Source organism: Merops nubicus, unplaced genomic scaffold (genome assembly GCF_000691845.1).
Source record: "Merops nubicus isolate BGI_N331 unplaced genomic scaffold, ASM69184v1 scaffold50004, whole genome shotgun sequence".
NCBI lineage: Eukaryota > Metazoa > Chordata > Aves > Coraciiformes > Meropidae > Merops > Merops nubicus.
Window position 1 is genome coordinate 28,299 of NW_008603248.1, and position 18,403 is coordinate 46,701.

At 49.0% G+C, this 18,403-nt stretch overlaps 1 protein-coding gene across 1 annotated transcript; it reads right to left on the reverse strand.

Annotated features, from left to right (window-relative positions):
- Positions 1-214: 214 nt before the first annotated feature.
- On the reverse strand, positions 215-9,899 carry IL2RB (interleukin 2 receptor, beta). The gene is made up of 9 exons (XM_008938588.1): positions 9,818-9,899; positions 9,362-9,488; positions 8,028-8,133; positions 6,930-7,038; positions 6,124-6,272; positions 5,541-5,712; positions 3,757-3,853; positions 2,363-2,447; positions 215-1,039 (listed from the first exon to the last, which is right to left on the reverse strand). Exons 1-9 carry the CDS (start codon positions 9,897-9,899, stop codon positions 215-217), a joined length of 1,752 nt encoding a protein of 583 aa, XP_008936836.1.
- Between the last annotated feature and the right edge of the window lie 8,504 nt (positions 9,900-18,403).

The window sequence follows — 18,403 nt, forward strand, 5'->3', positions numbered from 1 at the left end:
GTGCTACCCATGAAGACATCCACAAATTTGCACCTCGTGCCTGCTACCCTTCTTCTGCTCCTGCAGCCCTCTAGAGTAACTGTGTTCCTCAGCCTCGTTAAAGAGCAGTCCAAATGGGTGTGATGCTGGAGGCACGTTCATGTCATGAATTGAAAAGCTATCTAGCCTTCCCTGCAGAGGCCTTTCCTAGCTGTGGGTCTCCAACTGGTAAATCCTAGACAGAGCGATGGTTGTACTGGCTTTGGAGGTCCCTCAGAGAAAAGTAGGCACCAGTGTTTGGGACCTGGCTCGGGCAGGCTGTTCTGCATGGAGCTTCACCCTGGCTTTGTTTTAGGGGTGGAGGGTGAGAGAAAGAAGAGGTAGCATGTTCTTCTGGTGCACAGGGGTCAGCTGAAGGGTCTGCCTTCCCACTCCCCTCTGCTGCATGGAGGGTATCGCTATCCTCCACGTCTGGTGGATCAGGAATGTCAGTGTCCAGCTGGCACAGGGCCTCAGCAGGTTGTGAAGCCACTTTGTCCGTTATCTTCTCATGCTGTGTCAGAACTGGTGGTGGCGAGGTGGCTTCACTGGACTGCAGAGCCCCAGAAATAGCCACGGCCTGCTGGGCTTCACTTTCTGTCTCTTGCAAGGAGTTGTTTTGGAAGATGCGGCTTGTCTTGATACAGTGAAGGAAGTTCTGGGACAACACAGGCATGTCTTCTGCCAGTGTGCAGAGGTCTGGGGAGGGGAGAGCATGGTAAGCTTCTCCGTCCTCACTGACACCACCCTCCTGGGTGAAAGGCTCGTAGGTAAAGTAGACCTGACAGGGTTCGATCTCGAAGGAGTTGGAAAGGTGGAAGAAGAAGTAGCCTTGGTTGGTGAAGCAGCTGGATACAGAGTGCCCACTGGTTTCTATGAGGGGATCAGGACTCAGGCTTCCCTTGGAAAGTAGGAACTGGGATTCTGGGTCATTCTTCTGTATCACCTCGAGCATGGAGATCTCAGGGGTTGTGCTGTTCACACAGTAGGAAGATGTGGAGAATGGGGAGGAGAGCCATTTCTGGTGGGGAAGAAACACAGGAGAGGTACTGTTATGCCCAAAGGATAATAAAACTCCGTGAGGAACCAAAGGTTTCTTCTTCTGAATGCCCACAGCAACCAAATGACCTTTCCTCTGCCCAGGCAAGAGCTGCCAGAGGTGGTGGGGAGGGAAACTCACGTTCCTGGTGTCTTATCTGCAGGATTTTCAGAGAAACTATATCTTTCTGTCACTTTGAAATCAAAAGCAGATCGTTCAAGCCTATGTTTTGAGATTTCTGGAGGGGGGGAGGGAGCAAAAGATGGGGGATTAAAGTGAAAAGAAGAAAAATAACCTTACTAGACCATAAGATGAAGTGAAGGTAGAAACATGAAAAGCAGTACTGAGATATTTTATGCAGTCTGTTCCTAGGTGCTGAACCAGCTTCTTTTACAACAACATAGCCCTGTGCAGATTTCTTGTCTAAAGTGCTCTTCCAGGTCCCTGGTGCCTAGATTTCCACACTCTGAGTGACATCCTACAGTGCATCCTTACCCTTAAAAATAAACTGCTTTTGATAACATTCCATTTCATTGCCTTCCTGGCCAGTAAAACAATTTTTTTCTAGTTCTTTCTGCACTGAAAAAGTGTCTTCAAAGCCCGCTGCACACTCCTGCCCCTTTACTCTGCACTCTTCCACTGTAATTTAAGCTTCCTAAGGCTTTTGGCACTTGGGTTTCTTCAAAGCTTTGCTGTCCTCTGAACCCTCTGCGGTTCATTTCCATCCTTCTTAAAGCCAGCTGCCCCTTGGGAGTCACCTCTCACGTCTTGCATTTGACACTCCCTTTAACAGTGCCCAGAATGGTAATTGTCTCCTTGCAGCTGCCCATGCTCTCCGAGAGATTAGAGGAAGGGAGAAAGTGGGGGTGGAGAAAGAAGGGGAAGAGATAAGAATGCAGAAAACAGCCAAGTGCCATCCAGCACCATGGCAATTCACCTTTGGAGTAGAGGGAAGGCTCAAAGCCAGGAGGAGGCGATCACAGGGGGAAACCTAGGGGCAAGCTGGGCAGCTTAGGGCAGGCAGGGAGGGACTGAAGGGGAGCAGAAGGGGGTCTGAGAGGCCAAGCTCCCTCCTGCAGGTCCCTTGTTTCCTCTGTCATGGTGCTGAGGTTTGCATGGTTTGCTGTTTCTCAGTTCTGTAATTAGAGATGCCTCAGGGTTTAGAAGGTCGAGCAGAACCCAGCAGTTGGTGCTACAGGAACACAGAGACCTGAGAACTGTCTGTCTGTCCCAGGCAAGTGTAGCTGGACCCTCCTTTCCCTCCTCTCCCCCTCATAACCACAGGCTCCAACCCCAGCCCCATACCTGAATGTCACCTCCGTGAACTGAAATGAGTGGGGAAAAGAACTTCTCAGGGTCTGGGATGTGGATCTTCAGAATCTTCTTAAACCTTGAGCAAAGACAACGAGAAGGAGGAATGAAGCAGGGCCTGAGCCTGACCAATTTGGCACTGTGGTGAGGGCAAGAGAGAGCGTCACAGCTCATGGGTGTGGAGGAGAGGTAGAATAAGAACAAGCCTCACTGAGTCACCTTAACTTCCCCACCTGTCCCCTTAAGCCCCTGTTCTGATGACAAGCTGGACGAGTTTCCCTTGTTTCCAAGCTCCAGCATGAAGTGATCTAATCTGCTCCTCAGTCACTTGGAGAGGTTGGCTGATCCTGTCAGCTCCTTTCTGAAGCTTTGCTGGGGGATGCTGGGAGCAAAGACCCTCCTGACCTCTGCAGGCAATCAGTGTACTCTCTGAAGCATCAGAATTTGCTAGTTCTTGCATATCAACCACCTCACATCCCTGCAGATGCTATTTTTATTCATGCATGTCTAATCCTTCCTTGTATCTTACCTCAGCATTCTCCTCCAGCTAGTTCCCGAGGTTAATTATAAGGAGGGCTTTTTATCTCTCTTTAGCACCTCCTCCTCTTTTATTAGGACTCAAGGTAAACCACAGTGACCAGTGACTTTCTCAATACCCATCTACCTTCAAGCTTCTCCTTCTTTACTCAAGGAGTAGCCATGGAGCCTCTGCTGCCTCATCCCTGAGACTATTTCCCCCTGCTCCCTGCCATGAATATCAGCACTCTTCTTCTTTGTCCCCATTCTGAGATGAGAAAACCTGTGGCCATCTCTAACCTTGTTATTCTGACATGTCACTCTCTGTATTATTACACTTGGTAACCTTGTGAGACACTTTCAGTCATCAATAAAAGTAGTGTCTGGGTAGAAATGCTGGCAAAGAGATCTCTAAAGCATCATGGAGGTATTTACCAGCAGGTAATGAGACACTTCAGGACTACACAGACCAGGAGGGGTAAGAATTACACTCTTCACTCAGAATTTTTGCCTACAGACCAAATGTCATCATGTCCTGGCTGAGCTCTTGCCAGAGGGTTGAAATGAGAAGGTGATGGTATCTAACCTTGCTTGGTCCTCTCTACTGAGGGACTGCTCAACCCAGTGGCCTGCTTTTTAAGATTTTAAACATTTAAACCACTTCAAACCCTGGGCAGCAGAAGTGCTGAGGCTGCTGGTTTTAATTCAGCACCAGGTCACACCATCTTGAAACAAACATCAGCCCCAAGGGTGAACTACAAGCCATAGTTTTCAGTTACTCTCTATCTTAACACCAAGTGAGAACAACCTGGATTTTGAGAAACACAAGATACAGGAGAGGAGCAGAGAGGAAAAATCTGATTCTCATTTACCATTTCAGAGTCCTGGTGTTAATGAGGAAGACAGTTCCAATGATCACGAAGATGCAGGTGCTGGCTATGAGAACTGGCAGGACTGGATGGGATGTTCCTGCAGGAGGAGAGACAACAAGGTACCTGCTGTGAAAATTTAGCCAGGATGGAGGTAGGAGCTGCAGTCCTTCCATGCCTGTTCAAGGTGATCAGTGTGGGCTTTTATTTTAATGATGAAACACAGGGGTTTCGTTGTGATGTTATATAATATTAGACAATTATCATATACAGGTCAGATAAATGAGTTCTGCAGTGTTGTGCAGGATGTGTTTGAGCTGTTTCAGAGTCTCCTTGGTGTCAGTAGGTAATTTGTGCCAAACAGCTTGAAATCCCTGTTCCTAGCAGCACCACGGGTGAGGTGCCACAGTCTGCTGGCTGAAGAGTCCATCCACCTGCCTGTCCCATTGCAGAGGAAAACAGGGAGTCTGCTTCAGTAGGATGGGAGACTTGGAAGTGTTGTGAGACAGAGTCATGGGGTTCAAAGGTCTTTGAGAAGGCAGGAGGACCAAGGGTGAAGGAAGTTAGGGGTCAAGGGACTAGTTTCTTTCTTTGGAGAAGTGTAGGAAAGCTTTAGGAGGCTAGGAAGGATACAGCTTTTTGGATGGCAGGGTTAGGAGAGACTGAGTTCCCAGCACTGCCAGCACTCCTCAGGCTCATCTGGCATCACCTCAAACTTTTCTTAAGCCATTTCACACCTATCTCCCCAATACACCTTTGCTTGGTTTTGCTGCTCTGGTGCATGTCTCCTCTGCCTGCCCCCTTGTCAACTCTGATGTCCTTTGGGCCTGCAAAGCATCTTTGGAGTAGTTGTGAGGGAAAGGAGAAAAATAAAAAGGAGGAGACATTTTTAGGACGTTCTTTCTTTGCTTGTCCTTGAGATGCTGCTCAGATCACTTTGTCTCCTCTGCCTCTGGTACCCTGGTTATCTTTGGGTCTTGGTTGCTATGACAACTGGTTGCAGCTGTCTCCTATTCATTGACATCACATACTGTCAAAATTTGATGCCACAGCAACACGGTGCCCTTTCTAAACATAGCTCCTCTGTTCATGCCATCACCAGGCACAACGGGGAGGGGCTGGGCAGGGGCAGAGAGGGGGTGACATGAGAAGGAGTAACCTCTCTGGGCTGATTTTTTTGGGAAAGAAATTACAGAGGCCACAGCCAACGGCTCACCAAACAGACTTGCTCAGGGCACTATCTTCCAAGGCCAGAGGTGTCCCCTGTGCTGTGGTCCGTGGCAATTACTGATGGAAGCCTCAGCAGAACTTTTTTGGAAGGGGCTTAACATGGGTGTAAGTCTCATTCTCCATGGGCTTGGCTTCCTAGGCTCAGGTGTCCTTTGGTTCAGGAGCTGAGCACTTTGTTTCACTGCATTTCACTGGTCTATGGTTCAAATGAGCCCTTGTAGAAAGATGGATTTATGTTCCTAGGTCACATTAAGGAAATGTCAGTCCTGGCCACTGTTTCTGCAGGTCAGCCATCTGGCTCTGGAGGAAGCAGTCCCTGATTTACATCTTGAGGTTCTACCTGGCTTCTGGAAGTCAGAGGGGCTCTGTTTGGGTCAAGTCTTTACCCTTAAAAAGACAGCTTGACCTAACAGATTAGGAGGGACAGATTGTTTCCAACCTTTTATTGCTCTTTGTCAGAACACTCCTCCCTATCCCTCTTCCTCATGCTTTGGTGCTTCTGCTTTCCCTGAGTCCCCATTTTGCCCTGCAGGTCAGGCTGCCTGAGTGATGCTCACGGTCAGCATGTGTCCTCCACACGGTGGTCTCGCTCCAGTCGCTCCACACGCCTCTGTAGGTGCTGGAGGCACTTGGCCTTGCCCGAACAGCTGCCTCGTATTTCAGATCAGGCAAGAGGCTCTCAAACACCACCCACATCTGGTCCTGCACAATGGTGAAGTTCCTGGCCTCCTGGAAGGAGAGAAAAATGAGAGCATCGTCAGCACCCTGGCTTACAGACTCACGTTCCCATCTCTTCCTAGGCCCTCGGAGAGGACCTGTCTCACATCCCTACACCTCATGCACTGTTCGTTCACACTGGAGGAAAATTTTTCTTTGCTTTGTTTTTTTTTCATCCCTTTCAGGTCTCTCCTGGACCTGTTTGGATTTCTTTGTGACAGCACTAAGTAAAAAAGCATCCCCATCTGTCTCCATGTCATCACCCAACGCTGGCAGCAGGTGATACAGGTATAGGAGTGAGGGGGTGTCATTTGCTCTCCAGCTTCACCAAAGCTGGTTTTGTCCTGAGAGGAAGCCCAGGAGCAAGTCGTGGATGATGTAAAAAAGACCATGAGAGGTCCCAGCACCACCCTCTGTACTCACCTCCCAGGACTGACTCGTGGTTCGGTACCGCACTTGGTATTCCCGCTCCCCATCCAAGTAGTGAGAGGAAATATTAAGGCTCCACGTTAAGTTGTAGGTGTTTTCAGTTTTGCTAACCAGCTGGAGATTTCCTGGAGGCCTCAGCTTTACTGGGAAGAAAGAAGGAGCAGGGCTGATACCTCCATGCTGTGTGAAGATAGCTGCTTCCCAGCTGTTCTCTGAGAGAGCTTCAGCCACAGGGGATGGATTTACACAGTTAAGGATGATCCTCCCCAATCCCTGACTCCAGCCATGCCTGCTCATGTGTCACCTTGCAGCAGCTCTGTTAGATGTCTCCCCGAGCCATGCAAACTCACACATCCAGCAAAAAAAGATGATCCAAGCAGATGTTTTTCTTCTGGGTTAGTGAGTTGAGTCCTTTCAGCAAAGGCTGATGCATGAGCAAGCTGGCTTAAAGGAGGATGGAAACACAGATCTGGTAGGAGGAGCAGGGGAAGAGTTTCCCTCCTTCTTGCAGCATGCATTTTTCAGGACATCAGCTGAGCTGTCATTGCCTGGCTCAAGCCAGAACTTCTAGTGCAAAACATTCCCATTTAACAACATCCCAGAAGCTGGGCAGGACTGGGAGTGGCTGGTGTGACACTGCCTGCTGGAAGTGCCAGTGGCAGGAGTCAACATGCTTCATCTGTGCAGGTTGTATCAGGGGACAAGGAAAAGACCCAAGTCTAAAATCAGCTATGGGTGTTGCACAGGGTTGGGTGGGGAAGAGGAATTAACTTCTCATTTCATGGGGAGCTAGTACTCACTGTTTGCCAGGGGGCTGAAGTCTTCTATTTGCACAGGTGTAGACCTGTTCCCTCCAATCTGGCAGTGGACAGCCAGAGTCAGACGGTCTGCAGCAGTGAAGCACTGAGTCTGCAAGGAAAATTCATCACTAGTCACACTCATCAATAAGCATCTTTATTTCTGAGCATTGCCTACATGCAAGAGGTTTAGGAATACTCGACAATAAATACGGGGGATATTTGTGGCTGGGAGGCAAGAGCCTCAGTGGTGAGTGAGGAACCAAAATTTATGCTTCACGTGCTTGGATATTTTTTTGTTCATTGGCAAGAAGGGCACAGAACGTTGTGATAGGCTAGTTAACAGGAGAACAAGTTGTTTTCTGTGAGTGATATTTAGTGAGAAACAATATTTTTCCTAGAACATTTTGTGGTCATCGTTAAGATGACTTAGTATTAAATGTCCCTCTTGAAATGCAGTGATCCTAAAGGGCCACACACACCCTACAGCATTAAATAAGCACTAGGGAAATTAGCTGGGTCGGAAAGAAAAGATTTTGGAGCTGTTTATCTAACCTGCCCTTTGTCTTTTCACATGTGAGAACACAAGAAAGCTTGTCAGTCATTAGAAGTGGTTGAGACTTTATCAATAAGGAGAATTAGATCATATTTTGGGTGTTTTTTTTTCTGTAAACACAAGGACTGTGGTAGCCCTGGATAGGACTGAAGGAAGTACATAATGAGTCTAAAAAAAAGACTGATTTAAATAAAGAATAACAGCCAGATGATTTGCATCACCATTAGCTCCAGCGAGGACGTGTTGCTGTTGCATCTTGCATTTGACACGTCTAACCAAGACTTCACAATAGTTAATGAGCTGGAAAATGGTACTTGGACCTTTTCAAGGGAAAAAAGGTCAAACCCAGCCTCCTGAAGGAGAACCCGTAGGGGCAATGCTTATCCACAACACACAACATCCAGCCCAACTCCAGAGCTGGAGGCAGGGAGTAGGTTTGGGGTTTTTATGTGCTTCTGGGTGTCACACTGTTCATACGCCCAAAATTCACATACAAATCCTTTCTACCTTGTTATTAGCCAGGACATCTCAGATAAATTACTCACATTACTGTTTTTACTGAAGGTCTTGATGCATCTCCTCAGTCCTGTCGTGTGTTCTGCCTTGGGTAATTCACAGTGCTCTCCGAATTTTTCAAGGAAGTGAGATAACCTGGATTTTAAGCAGGAGAACTCCAGTGAGCTGGAGAGGCTGTTTTGTATTTAATCAGACTTTATGTAGCACCAAAGGCCTTTCAAAGCATTCTGCATCCTACCATGTTTACTGAATGGGTGACAGCAAGGATGTAATCCCACTTTCTCTCCCTGCTGCACCACTCAGACCATTTTTACATGCTGGCACATGGAGAATCAATGCATCCCAGTTATTTCACACCAAAGATAACAGTAGGTTTCCAGTTTCTAAGTCTTCACAAAACCCTTTTGCTACCTTCTCTGCTTCTCATTGCTCTCTAAATTGGGTTATGGCACAGGGGGTGACAGGGTGGGAGAGCATCTGTGGAGTTGCAGCTGAAGGGGGATGAGACTGAGCTGTCTGCTCCAGCTGTAAGATCAAGCTGGAGACTTGCTGATGGTGGGGAGAAGTGGTGTTCTAGAGCAATTGCACACTTCCAAATCCAGCCCAAATTCCAGCCCCAGACTCTGATTCACACACACAGAGCAACTTAAATGTTTTGGTTTCTAGGTCCAGAATATATTTGCCCATATCACCCTGATAGAGATGTCCCTGTGAGGGTCAGGATCAACCCACCCTCTGCCAGAATCACACTGAGCCTCTCCTTAGGGCAGGCACCCAGGGAGGCACCTCTTAGCTGGAGATGTCACACTGGGAGACCCCAGAGACTCAGCCAGCCCCCACTGTGCACTGGCCACACACTTACCCCTCTGCTGGGAGATGTGTGGGAGAGGAAATGTGTGGCCAGGGGAAAGATAAGGGGAACAACATTTTCCTTCACTTTTCCTTACTCAGGGTGCAACATCCCAGCTCATCATGGCAATGGAAAAATGGCCTCTGGATAACTCTAACTCCACACTCCTCTGCCCCCCTATCTACACCCTCCTTGTCCACTTAAAATGCCTAACCTTCCAGAAGCTGTCCACCAAGGAGGACAGAGGTTTTTGGTAAATGTAGACAGAGCTATGGAGCTGGAAGATGGGCTATGCTAGATAGCTTGTGACCAGCAGATGACAAGCACTGACCAGTGGTCAGCATCTCAGCCCATATGGGGTTAGAGACAAAGCTCAAGACAAAGCTCCCCAGCTCTGTGACTCCACTACACTTGGCCTGAAAAGGGGGAATCTACATTTTTGTTAAGTTGGAAACTTGCCAGGACAATTTTCATTCAAGTCATTATCTTTCCTCAGCCCCTCCAGTCACCCACCTGTCACAAAGTTCTAACTTTGATAAAATCTCCAGCTGGCAGGATGCTTCAACCAGGTCCCTGCTTGGATTCCAGTCACAAAACAGAGCTGCCCGTGAGTCATACCAGCAAGTGAGGCTGGAGGTGCCTGCCAGCAGAGAAGAGACAGACAGCAAAGTGGCTTAATTAGCAATGATGTTTGGCATTAACCATCATCTCAGACAGTTCTGCCCCATCCCAAACTACAGGCAGGCTCTGCTGGAGAGCTTTCTCCAAATAAGAAAGGCAGAGCCATTCACTTCTCCCCATCTTTGGAGGCTGGTGTGCTTGTAAGAGACTTGTAACTATTCCAACCTCCTCTGGCTGTAGGTTAGGACACGAACATCACACAGCAACACCCTGGCACACACATTTCTCTGGCTGTCTCCCCCTTCTCTGCTTGCCCACCTGGCATGGGTGAAGGGAATTACTTCTTACCTCGTGCGAAGTCTGATGTCCACAGGAGAGGTGTGAGGCTGAGCAGCCAGAGGTGACCCAGAAGCAGCAACGAGGGCTTCATCTGTGCTGGAGGCAAACTGAAAGAGAGAAGACGCCCACCCAGCACAACTCAGCAATGCAAATTAAGAAGATAGCATCTCACAGGACTCTCCACAGAAAGTGACTCTGTCACTCTCACATCTTTCCACTGTCCTAGAGCAGGGCTCAAAGCTCAAGTTGATCCTCCAGGCTCAGAAACTCCAGCTTCTTCCACCCCAGAGCCTGTGCTTTTCCCTCAGCGCCTCGTTTTCCTACCTCGGGTGCTTTGCTCAGCACTGAAAGCGTTCACAGTGCTGTTCAGATGGGCTGTTTGTAGGAGCGAAGCCCTCTCTGGAAATGTGTGTGTGAGAGCAGAGCAGTCCGCTGTTGTTTCAGGCTGCTTGCTGACTCAGGTAGAGAATGCTGCCTTGGTTGCACAGGGTTTGTGCTTTGAAGAGCTTCTGTTTTTTTTGGTAAGCCCTAGGGCTGAAATAACTAGGTGCTTGCTGAGTAAGAGGGGTCCCTGGCTGCAACTGATGAAGGTTAGTTGTAGGTTTTGAATGGCTTGTTTGGGGCAGGAGGAGAAATCAAGGAGAAGAGATGGTTTAACAGGTTCTGGAAAGTCAAGACTTTACCTTATCAGAAAATATTACATAGTCCTGCAGAAGCCATGCCCCAACCTCACCAAGCAGAGCCTGCACTGCCTTGGAAGGAGACATGCTTTCAGGTAGAGCAAGAAATCTGGGCTTTGTAATTAGAGAACTGCAGCATCCCGTGTCCACCTTTGGCACCGAGGGAGATTCCTTGTCTTACAAAGACCAGACAAAGCTCCATATCAGACAGATGGGGCTTTACAGGCCTCTTATCCAAGCCTCCCTCTCTCCCCACCCACCTGGACATCTGTACCTTGAGGTCTGCCCACAGGAGAAGGGACTAGCAAGCCTGGAGGCCAGGCAGAGCTGAGCAAAAGAAGCCAGGGACCCTGGGGACCCTGCTGAGACTGCTGGGGGAGTAGGAAGAGAGGGTTTATAAAGGGCTGGCATGAGACTTAATATCAATTCCAGTCATGAGAAAAGATTAGGTTCTGATGAAGAAAAACATGATTGCAGTGCATGACCAGACAAAGGGGAAAGAGAAAGAAACAAAGCAGGCAGTGTGGTTACCAGATTTGGTGTATCGTTTCAGAGGACTGTGGAGAGACAGAGAGATAAATATGCGCTCAGCCCTCCCCAACACCAAGATTCAGTTTGTCAGACTGAAACTCCTTCCAAGACGCTTTTCAGAGCAGCCACCCCTGTGTAGGAGAGAGCTGGCATCACCCCCTTTACCTTCCAGCTCCGGGCACTGGGCAGTCCAGACGATGGAGGTCCCCCAGGGACCAGGTCGTAGGGTTGGATAGAAGCAGGAGAACAGGGAGGAGGGGGAAAGGGAGAGGGATGAAGGTTGGTATTCTAGCTCAGTGCATGGTCAGGTGCCAGGCAGTGGTGCTGGCATGGGAGGGAAGGTGCCTCCAGCCCAGGGGTTCTGCTGGGGAGCTGTTCTCCTCATATGTGTGTGGCCTGGCTGAGTCTTCTCCCTCTCACCTTTGCACAGGAAGCTGCTGCTCGCTTGCCTTGTCAGACTGAGACGAGGCCCTGAAGTATCGAAAGGGCTAGCAAGGCCGAGAATAAAAAGCCCCAAACCACGTCCCACTTCCTGCTGGTAAAGCAATAGGTGCAGAAACAAGGGTGGAGGGATCAGGTGTTAGCTTGCAGTGCTCAGATATAGTGGACCAGTCTGTAGCTGTTGCTGGGAAGGAAAAAAAGAGAGGGAGAGAAGGACCTGTCCTCTTGGGACACCATCAAGAGACCCATAACTTCCTCTTTCAGACAGCCAAGGAGATAACTCATATCACTTTTGGGGTCTAAGCACGCATACATAGACCACTTTGGGACAGGAGACAGGAGTCAATCTGCAGTAGAAACAGTGTGGACCCCTTTCTGAAAAATCACTGGAGTCATTGCCCTGAGCAACAGCAGAATGAAACCAGCCTCCACGTCAGCGCCCTGCTTTCAGAGGATCCATCCTGGGTCAGAGCAGGAGTGGCACAAGGGCAGTGCTGAGTGTGAGCAAGCACAGGGCACAACCCTCACGCTTGCAGATGGTGTGACACCACAGGAACGTGCGTCCCGTGGGCTCCCCACCCCACAGAAGGGACACTCACCCCTCTGAGCTGACCCTCACAGCTAGTCCAGCCAGGCAACGCCAGCCCAGGGTAGCTGCAGTGCCTGTTTGGGTTGGCTTGTCCATTCAACAGGCCAGAGGAGGGTGCAAAAAATACATCCACCTTCTTCCTTTGCAGGTGGATAACACCTCACAGGGCACGTGGAGTTCTAGAAGACCCCTTTGCCACAAGCAGATGCCTTCCCCACCACGCTTTGCCTTCACTTCCCAAGCCAAGATGGGTTCTCAGATGCAGATCCACAGCCTGAGGGTCGCCTGGTTCACAAACAGCCACGTAGACGCATCCCCACAGACATCTCTTTTTCCATACACAAATAGAATTCTCTGAAGTGCAGCACATCACGTTTCCTGTCTGATCTGGGCTGCGTGAAGATGGCTGCTAGTGTGGGGCAGTGTGATGAGAGGATCCTTTCACACACACAGTCTTTCCCACACTCTTTGATCCTCACCTGGCTCTCCTAGAACAGCTCAAGGCTCAAGCTCAGGTCTGGCAAGCAGGTTTTAATCTCAGGTCTCCAGGCAGTTCCTCTTTGAGAAGGCTATAAACCTAGAGGATGGGGCCTCCTTTAGGAAAGGGATCTTGGTTTCAGGTACTGGAAAAAGGGTGTGGGAGGAGGATGAGTTTTTAGTCACAGGCAGCCCAGCCCTGGGACTGGATCTCAGAAGATATTAGACCTCAAAAAGGAACCGTGTTGCAGCAAATCAGTGATTCGAAGGCATGGATGGAGCCATTCTGAAGGAGGTTGCACTGGTGGGTCCTCGTGGCCATCTCTAGAAGAGCATTGCAGCTAATCCAGCAGCAAGTGCTCAACCAGCAGTCTGGAGTGCAACATCTCCTCCATCACCACGCACTACACGGACCAGGAGTGTGAGTGGTGTCATCTGAATGCTTTTGCGGGAAGCAGAAGCACAGAAGTGAGAGCACTTTTTGCTAGAAGCAAGAGCACAAAGCACCCATTTTTTATTGTTCACCTTTTCAAGGGAGAAATCCCAAACAACTGCTGAGTAATATTTTGGTTTTTCCTTTCATTTTTTTCTTTTAGTGTGTAAGAATCAGCTGAGGTTGGTTGTGCACCTGAAATAGTGGCAGAGGAAAACTTAACATGCAGTTAGTGCCTAGAGAAGAGAAGTGGCTGCTGCAGTTGAAAACAAGGATTTTTCTTGTCAGCCAATTCCCTGTAGGCTGATTTTTCTAGATTTGGGTCTCTGTGATGGATTCCCATGCAGATTTTTTTGATATCTAATAAGGACTATTGTCACATGGAAGATTTTCCCAAGGAGGGTCCTAATGGAAAGCCAGCTCTCCCTTACCCAACCACCTTTGCTTAACAGTAATAAGGGATAAATCTCAGCAAAGTGTGACTGGAATCCATTAATTTTTCCAATATTCTGGAGGAAGAATGGTCCAATGGATCAGCTACCAGCCAGCCAGACACTGTTCTCTGCAGATACCAACTGCCTCAACACATTTATTTTCCATTGGAAACACAGTTTAAAACGTCCTCAAGCAAAAATTGTGTGGCATAAGCAAGAGAGGGTTCCCTATCCAGGAGTGACACCATGATTGTGTCCAGACTCCATCTGACACAGCTAAATACACTTGCTCTCAGCACAGGCTTCAGACTCGATCACCTAAGATGTCGTGCTTCTGAGAATTTGGCACTTCTAATCTCCTTTACACCAACCTTGTTAAAAATGGTGCCATTTGCAATGTGAGAAGCCAAACAAAACCACATCGTCAGCAACACCTCGGGGTGTTCTTGTGATCACCTTCCTGTCCTCGTAATGGTGACTGAGGTGGGTGAACTCACTGATCAGCCTCTGTCGTTGGGTGGCCAGGCAGCAGGTAGAAGTGTGGCGTTGGAGGTTTGGTTAAAGGCATTTTTGGGGCCAGCTGGGTGTTTCTGGGGGCAATGTGAGTTTTAAAAACCCTCAAGGCTAGTGCTTACACACAAGCTCATCTTTCCCCCCTCGCTTTGCTTTCATTAGAGAAGAGCAGCGCTGCTGAAACTTCTCATTTTCTGTTGTGTGTCCAAGTGAGAGTCCCGGAAAGGAACAGGAGAACAGAGAGTGAAGCAGCACGAAGTCCCAAACTTTTGGAAGGCTCAGGAGATCTGTCTTGGCGTCTTGTCCCATGGTGCTCTGAAATGGAGCAGTGGGAAGGGTGCAGAGCCAGCAGGAAGCGAAGGGACAAGGGCAAAGGTGCCCTGATGGCCATCAACGTTCGCTTCCTGACAGGATACACTCTGAAGATCTCTAGAGACTCTGTAGGTTATTTTTGGTACTTTCCAAAAAAATGTTGTTTTAACTATAACCTTTACATTTAATTTCCTGCCGTTCGTACGCGTGCGCTTCTCAAAACTACCATGTTGTTCTACATCTGCCCTTATTTTCCCCTTAAACTGTGGTTCTACTCTGAAAAAAAGTCTGTAAAAATGGCCCTGCGGGGAACCACTGTTCAGGGGATCAGTGAGCTCTTTACCAAATTTGTTCACTTTACCTACCAGTCTCAAAAAGACTTTGTTTTGTATCGAAATGGCAGCCTTGGAACAATGGTAAAGAGGTTTTTTTCCCCTCCTGCTCCATCATCCCTAGGGATTTTGCTGCTATAGGCTAACCCCTGCCCTCAGGTTAACCTCCATCGCTGTGTTTGAAGTGGATAGGCATTTAAGGAATGGAGTTTAAGTTCTGGGATCAGGTCCCACAATGGAGTAACCATGTCAAGCCCACCTACACAGCAGATGATATTCCTGTGTTGCTTCCCTTCCAACTTCTGTCCCCCAGAGAATGTCCTGATAGATTTGCCTGATAAAAACAGGAGACATAAATACACAAATGACTCTACAAATTCAAAAGCAGGGATTCCCTAGCCCTGGTGACTGTGGAAGAACATAGATAAAAGTGGTGGGAAGAAGCTGAGGCATTTGCAGGCACTCTCACTGGGGCCACAGGTGGGAGGGGATGGAGGAGGTGTTCACTTTCACTCCCTGATGGTGATGGTCACAGGACCACGGTGGGGAAACAAGGGTGGGAGGGGAAGAATGCCACTTTCAAGGACTTTCACTCTTAGCCTGCCTGGCTGTAAACACACAGCTGTAAACTCATGAGCATGAGCACAGGACAGTCACAAGATGTGCCCATTCAGGACCTGAGCGCTACCTTCTTCTTATGTTAGGATTGAACCAGACAAAGTCAGGACTTTGGTTTGAAGGGCTGGAGCCCACGCAGCAGCCTCAAGCCTTAGGAGAGCTCCTAGGTGTGGTCCTAGGTCTGTCAGCTGAATTGTGTGCATGCAGATGCTCTTAGCTTGGCACATCTGTGATGGAAAACTCACCAGTGTGAACTGGAAAGATGGTGGTGCACCCGTGGGGCTATCAACCTACTTGTACAGCTCCCACATCCTCTCTGTGTTTCAATTTCCACAGCAGAGAAAGAGGCATCAAGAACATACACCTTCCCATCTTTTTCAAGAACTGAGATTTGCAGACCAGACACCAAATCCTGTGTCCCACCCAGGTGTCCACGGCCCAGATCTGTCCAAACATCATTGACTTCTAGGATTAAAACGTGCAAGTCTCTGAGGGCTCCCCTCACACTGAAGATGCATGGCCAAAGTGCCTCCTGAACTTGCTCACAGACCTGTATTGAAGAGGGAGTGCCTGGGCAAGAGAATGAGCTGAAGGTTGACTTGATTTGCTATTCACCACCAGCGACTGCTCTCATCCTCCAGGGAAATTATTACCTTGTTACCTGGGTGGCCTTGGAAAGATAAAGCCCTTCTCTCTTTTGCAGCCTGTCGATGTGTTACATCTCTTTCTATTTAAAGTTAGAGGGGCTTGTGTGCAAAGGCTTGACAAGCCTAATAGAAAGCAAGGATGGCTTCCAGACCTAATAAATAGAGAAGAATTCAGAGATTTATTGTACATTCAAAATAGCTTGAAGGCAAGACGTAATACTGAGAGGAGATTCTGGAGAATAAACCCTCAGGTACTTTGATTAGCAAGGCTTGCTCCCAATTTAATCACATTTCCCTTCCTTCTCTAGAGGAAAAAATCATTAAAACCACCCCCCCCCCATTCTGCTCAGAGCTCTCTTTGCTCCTTCTCCGTTTTCTTCAGCTCTGTGCCAGAGCAGTTGCTAGAAAGGGAATTAATTAGGTTTTTGATTTTATTTTAAAGTATGCTTGATGGTGTCATGCTCATCCAAAGGCCAACCCGCTGCTCCTCATTTAAGCCCTTCCAGGGGTTATTAATCTGTGACTATGGCAGTTATAACTTATTATTAGCTATTTCATGTCATTAAAAAGCCTGAACAGAAATGTTTGGAGGCAGCTGCTCATCTCCCTACAGCTTGATACTCAGAAATTACGTTCCTATCTCTCCCTTGGTCTCAGTCAGAAAAGCCATTTCTGACCCTGCCCAGTGGTTTCCCAAGTTCAGCCCCCCCAAGATGCTTATGAGCACTTCACTCTTTCTTCCCCACCTTGGGAGGCAGAAGGTATGATGAGAAAATCAATAGTCACAATCAGTGTGCTGGGGTGGGAGAAATGGAAGGGAAGGGTGAAATCCAGGTCCATAGCCTGACCCAAAGACTCAAGGGCACTTCAGTCCCCCAAGTGATGGTCCACCTTGTGAAATGGGTCAGCCCAAGGGGCTCTTGAAAGCCCACCTCCGTCAGGGTTTCAGTGTGGGCTTGCTCCTTGGAGCACTTTTCCTCCTTGGGGACCCTCCTCTGAGGTAAACTGCCTGTAGCATGGTGGCTCTGCAGCTTGATGTTAAAAAACAAGCACTGTGGAAATGATTCTTTTGTCCACTATGGTCTCTAAGGAGCTTGAAGATGCTCCTTGAGAGATGCAACACAGAGCCCTTTACATGTCATACCTTTCAGTTTCGTTGCTGTAACAAAGCCCAAGCCACACCTCACCACATCTGCCCCATGGACTGGGCCTGTGGGTGGGAAAGGGGACATGGAGGTCTCAGGGGTTATGGGACTTGGGTCCTTGAAAGGTAGAACCAGAGTATCACCTTCGTCCTCTTTGTTTCCTAGGAGTGGCATGCATGGACGGGAGGGGAATGCCCTTTTGGGAACCACCATTCCCCCCCACTCCAGTACCTCCCACCTAAAAAGCAGGAAACACTAAAGCAGCTCACGATTTCCTCCTCCCTCTCCTTGCAGCTCCAAAGAGCAGTTGCAGCCCACGCAGGGCTAGGAGGGCTTTGGAGAAGGTCTGGGGGACGTGTCCTCTGCCTGCACCTGTGCACACATTGGCCCAACAAACACACGCACACAGGGCTGCAGCCAAGGGGGGAAACAGGGAGGGGATCAAGCACTTGGCTCCGCTCCAATGCTTACCCTGGAAAGAGGCCAAGGACAACGTGTGTCCACAGGCACCGGGCTCCCTTCCCTGAGCCACCCTCTACCCAGGGGAGAGCTTAATTCTGAGGAGAAACTCGCACCGTTGCTTTGATGTTTCAAGGACAAGGGTGTCAGTACGTTTCTCCAGGGTTGGTTTTTCCTGCACCCCAAGAGAAAGGATCCCCAATTTCTTCCTAGTCTCCCCTACCCTCTTTGCATCCTTCCCCAGAGATGCTCCACGCCTGGAGGAAAGGTGGCTGTTGAAAAGGACCGCTCAGGGTTTTTTCAACCCCCCCTCTTTTTGGTCTTGGAAACGATGCTGGCAGCCTGGTGCAGCGTCTCTCCCTCTTTCCCCCCCCTCCTCCCCTGCCTCAACCAGAGCGTGTGCGGTGGAAGGAGTTGTGGTCCCCAGATGTGTGAGTTGGTGCCGCCTCGAAATAGCGCGGACAGAGAGCAGAGAGCTCAGCCCAGAGCCCTTGGGCTGGGCTTGCGTCACTGACCTTTTCCTCCTGCCCTTCTCAGTCCTCGCCTGACCCTCCCACCACTTCCACTCAGAGAGCTCTCTGCTCTGAAATGGGGAGGGAGGCTGGGAGAGGAAGATCAAGGAGAAGGAGAGTGGGGAAAAGGACTAAAAAGCCCTCCCTGAAGCAAAGAGAAAGCAACGCATGGATCCTCTCTGCATTCCCCCAGAGCTCAGGTTGCCACCCTGCAGGACAAGAGGGTCAGGGGCTGAGTTAACACCACCACTGTCCCTGCTTGGTCTAGCCAATACAGGGATACCTGCTCTGCCTCTGTAGCTGGCAGGGTTGGGGTGAAGAAGAAGCAAACCTGTCCCAAGGTCAGGGGAGGGCTTCAGATTCTGGCTTGTCATGAACAAATGAAATTTAAAATTTCAAAGTCTTTCAGGACCAAGCTTGAAATGTGGCACAAGTGCAAAAGCTCCCATTAGAATCATAGAATCATAGAATC

Bases quoted from the DNA above. Each gene is read 5' to 3' on its own strand.
- IL2RB (XM_008938588.1), bottom strand. From the start codon at position 9,899: ATGAAGCCCTCGTTGCTGCTTCTGGGTCACCTCTGGCTGCTCAGCCTC. The intron at 9,489-9,817 runs GTAAGAAGTAAT...CTCTGCTGGCAG, and splicing joins GACATCAGACTTCGCACGAG to GCACCTCCAGCCTCACTTGC. The intron at 1,040-2,362 runs GTATGGGGCTGG...CTTCCCCACCAG, and splicing joins TTCACGGAGGTGACATTCAG to AAATGGCTCTCCTCCCCATT.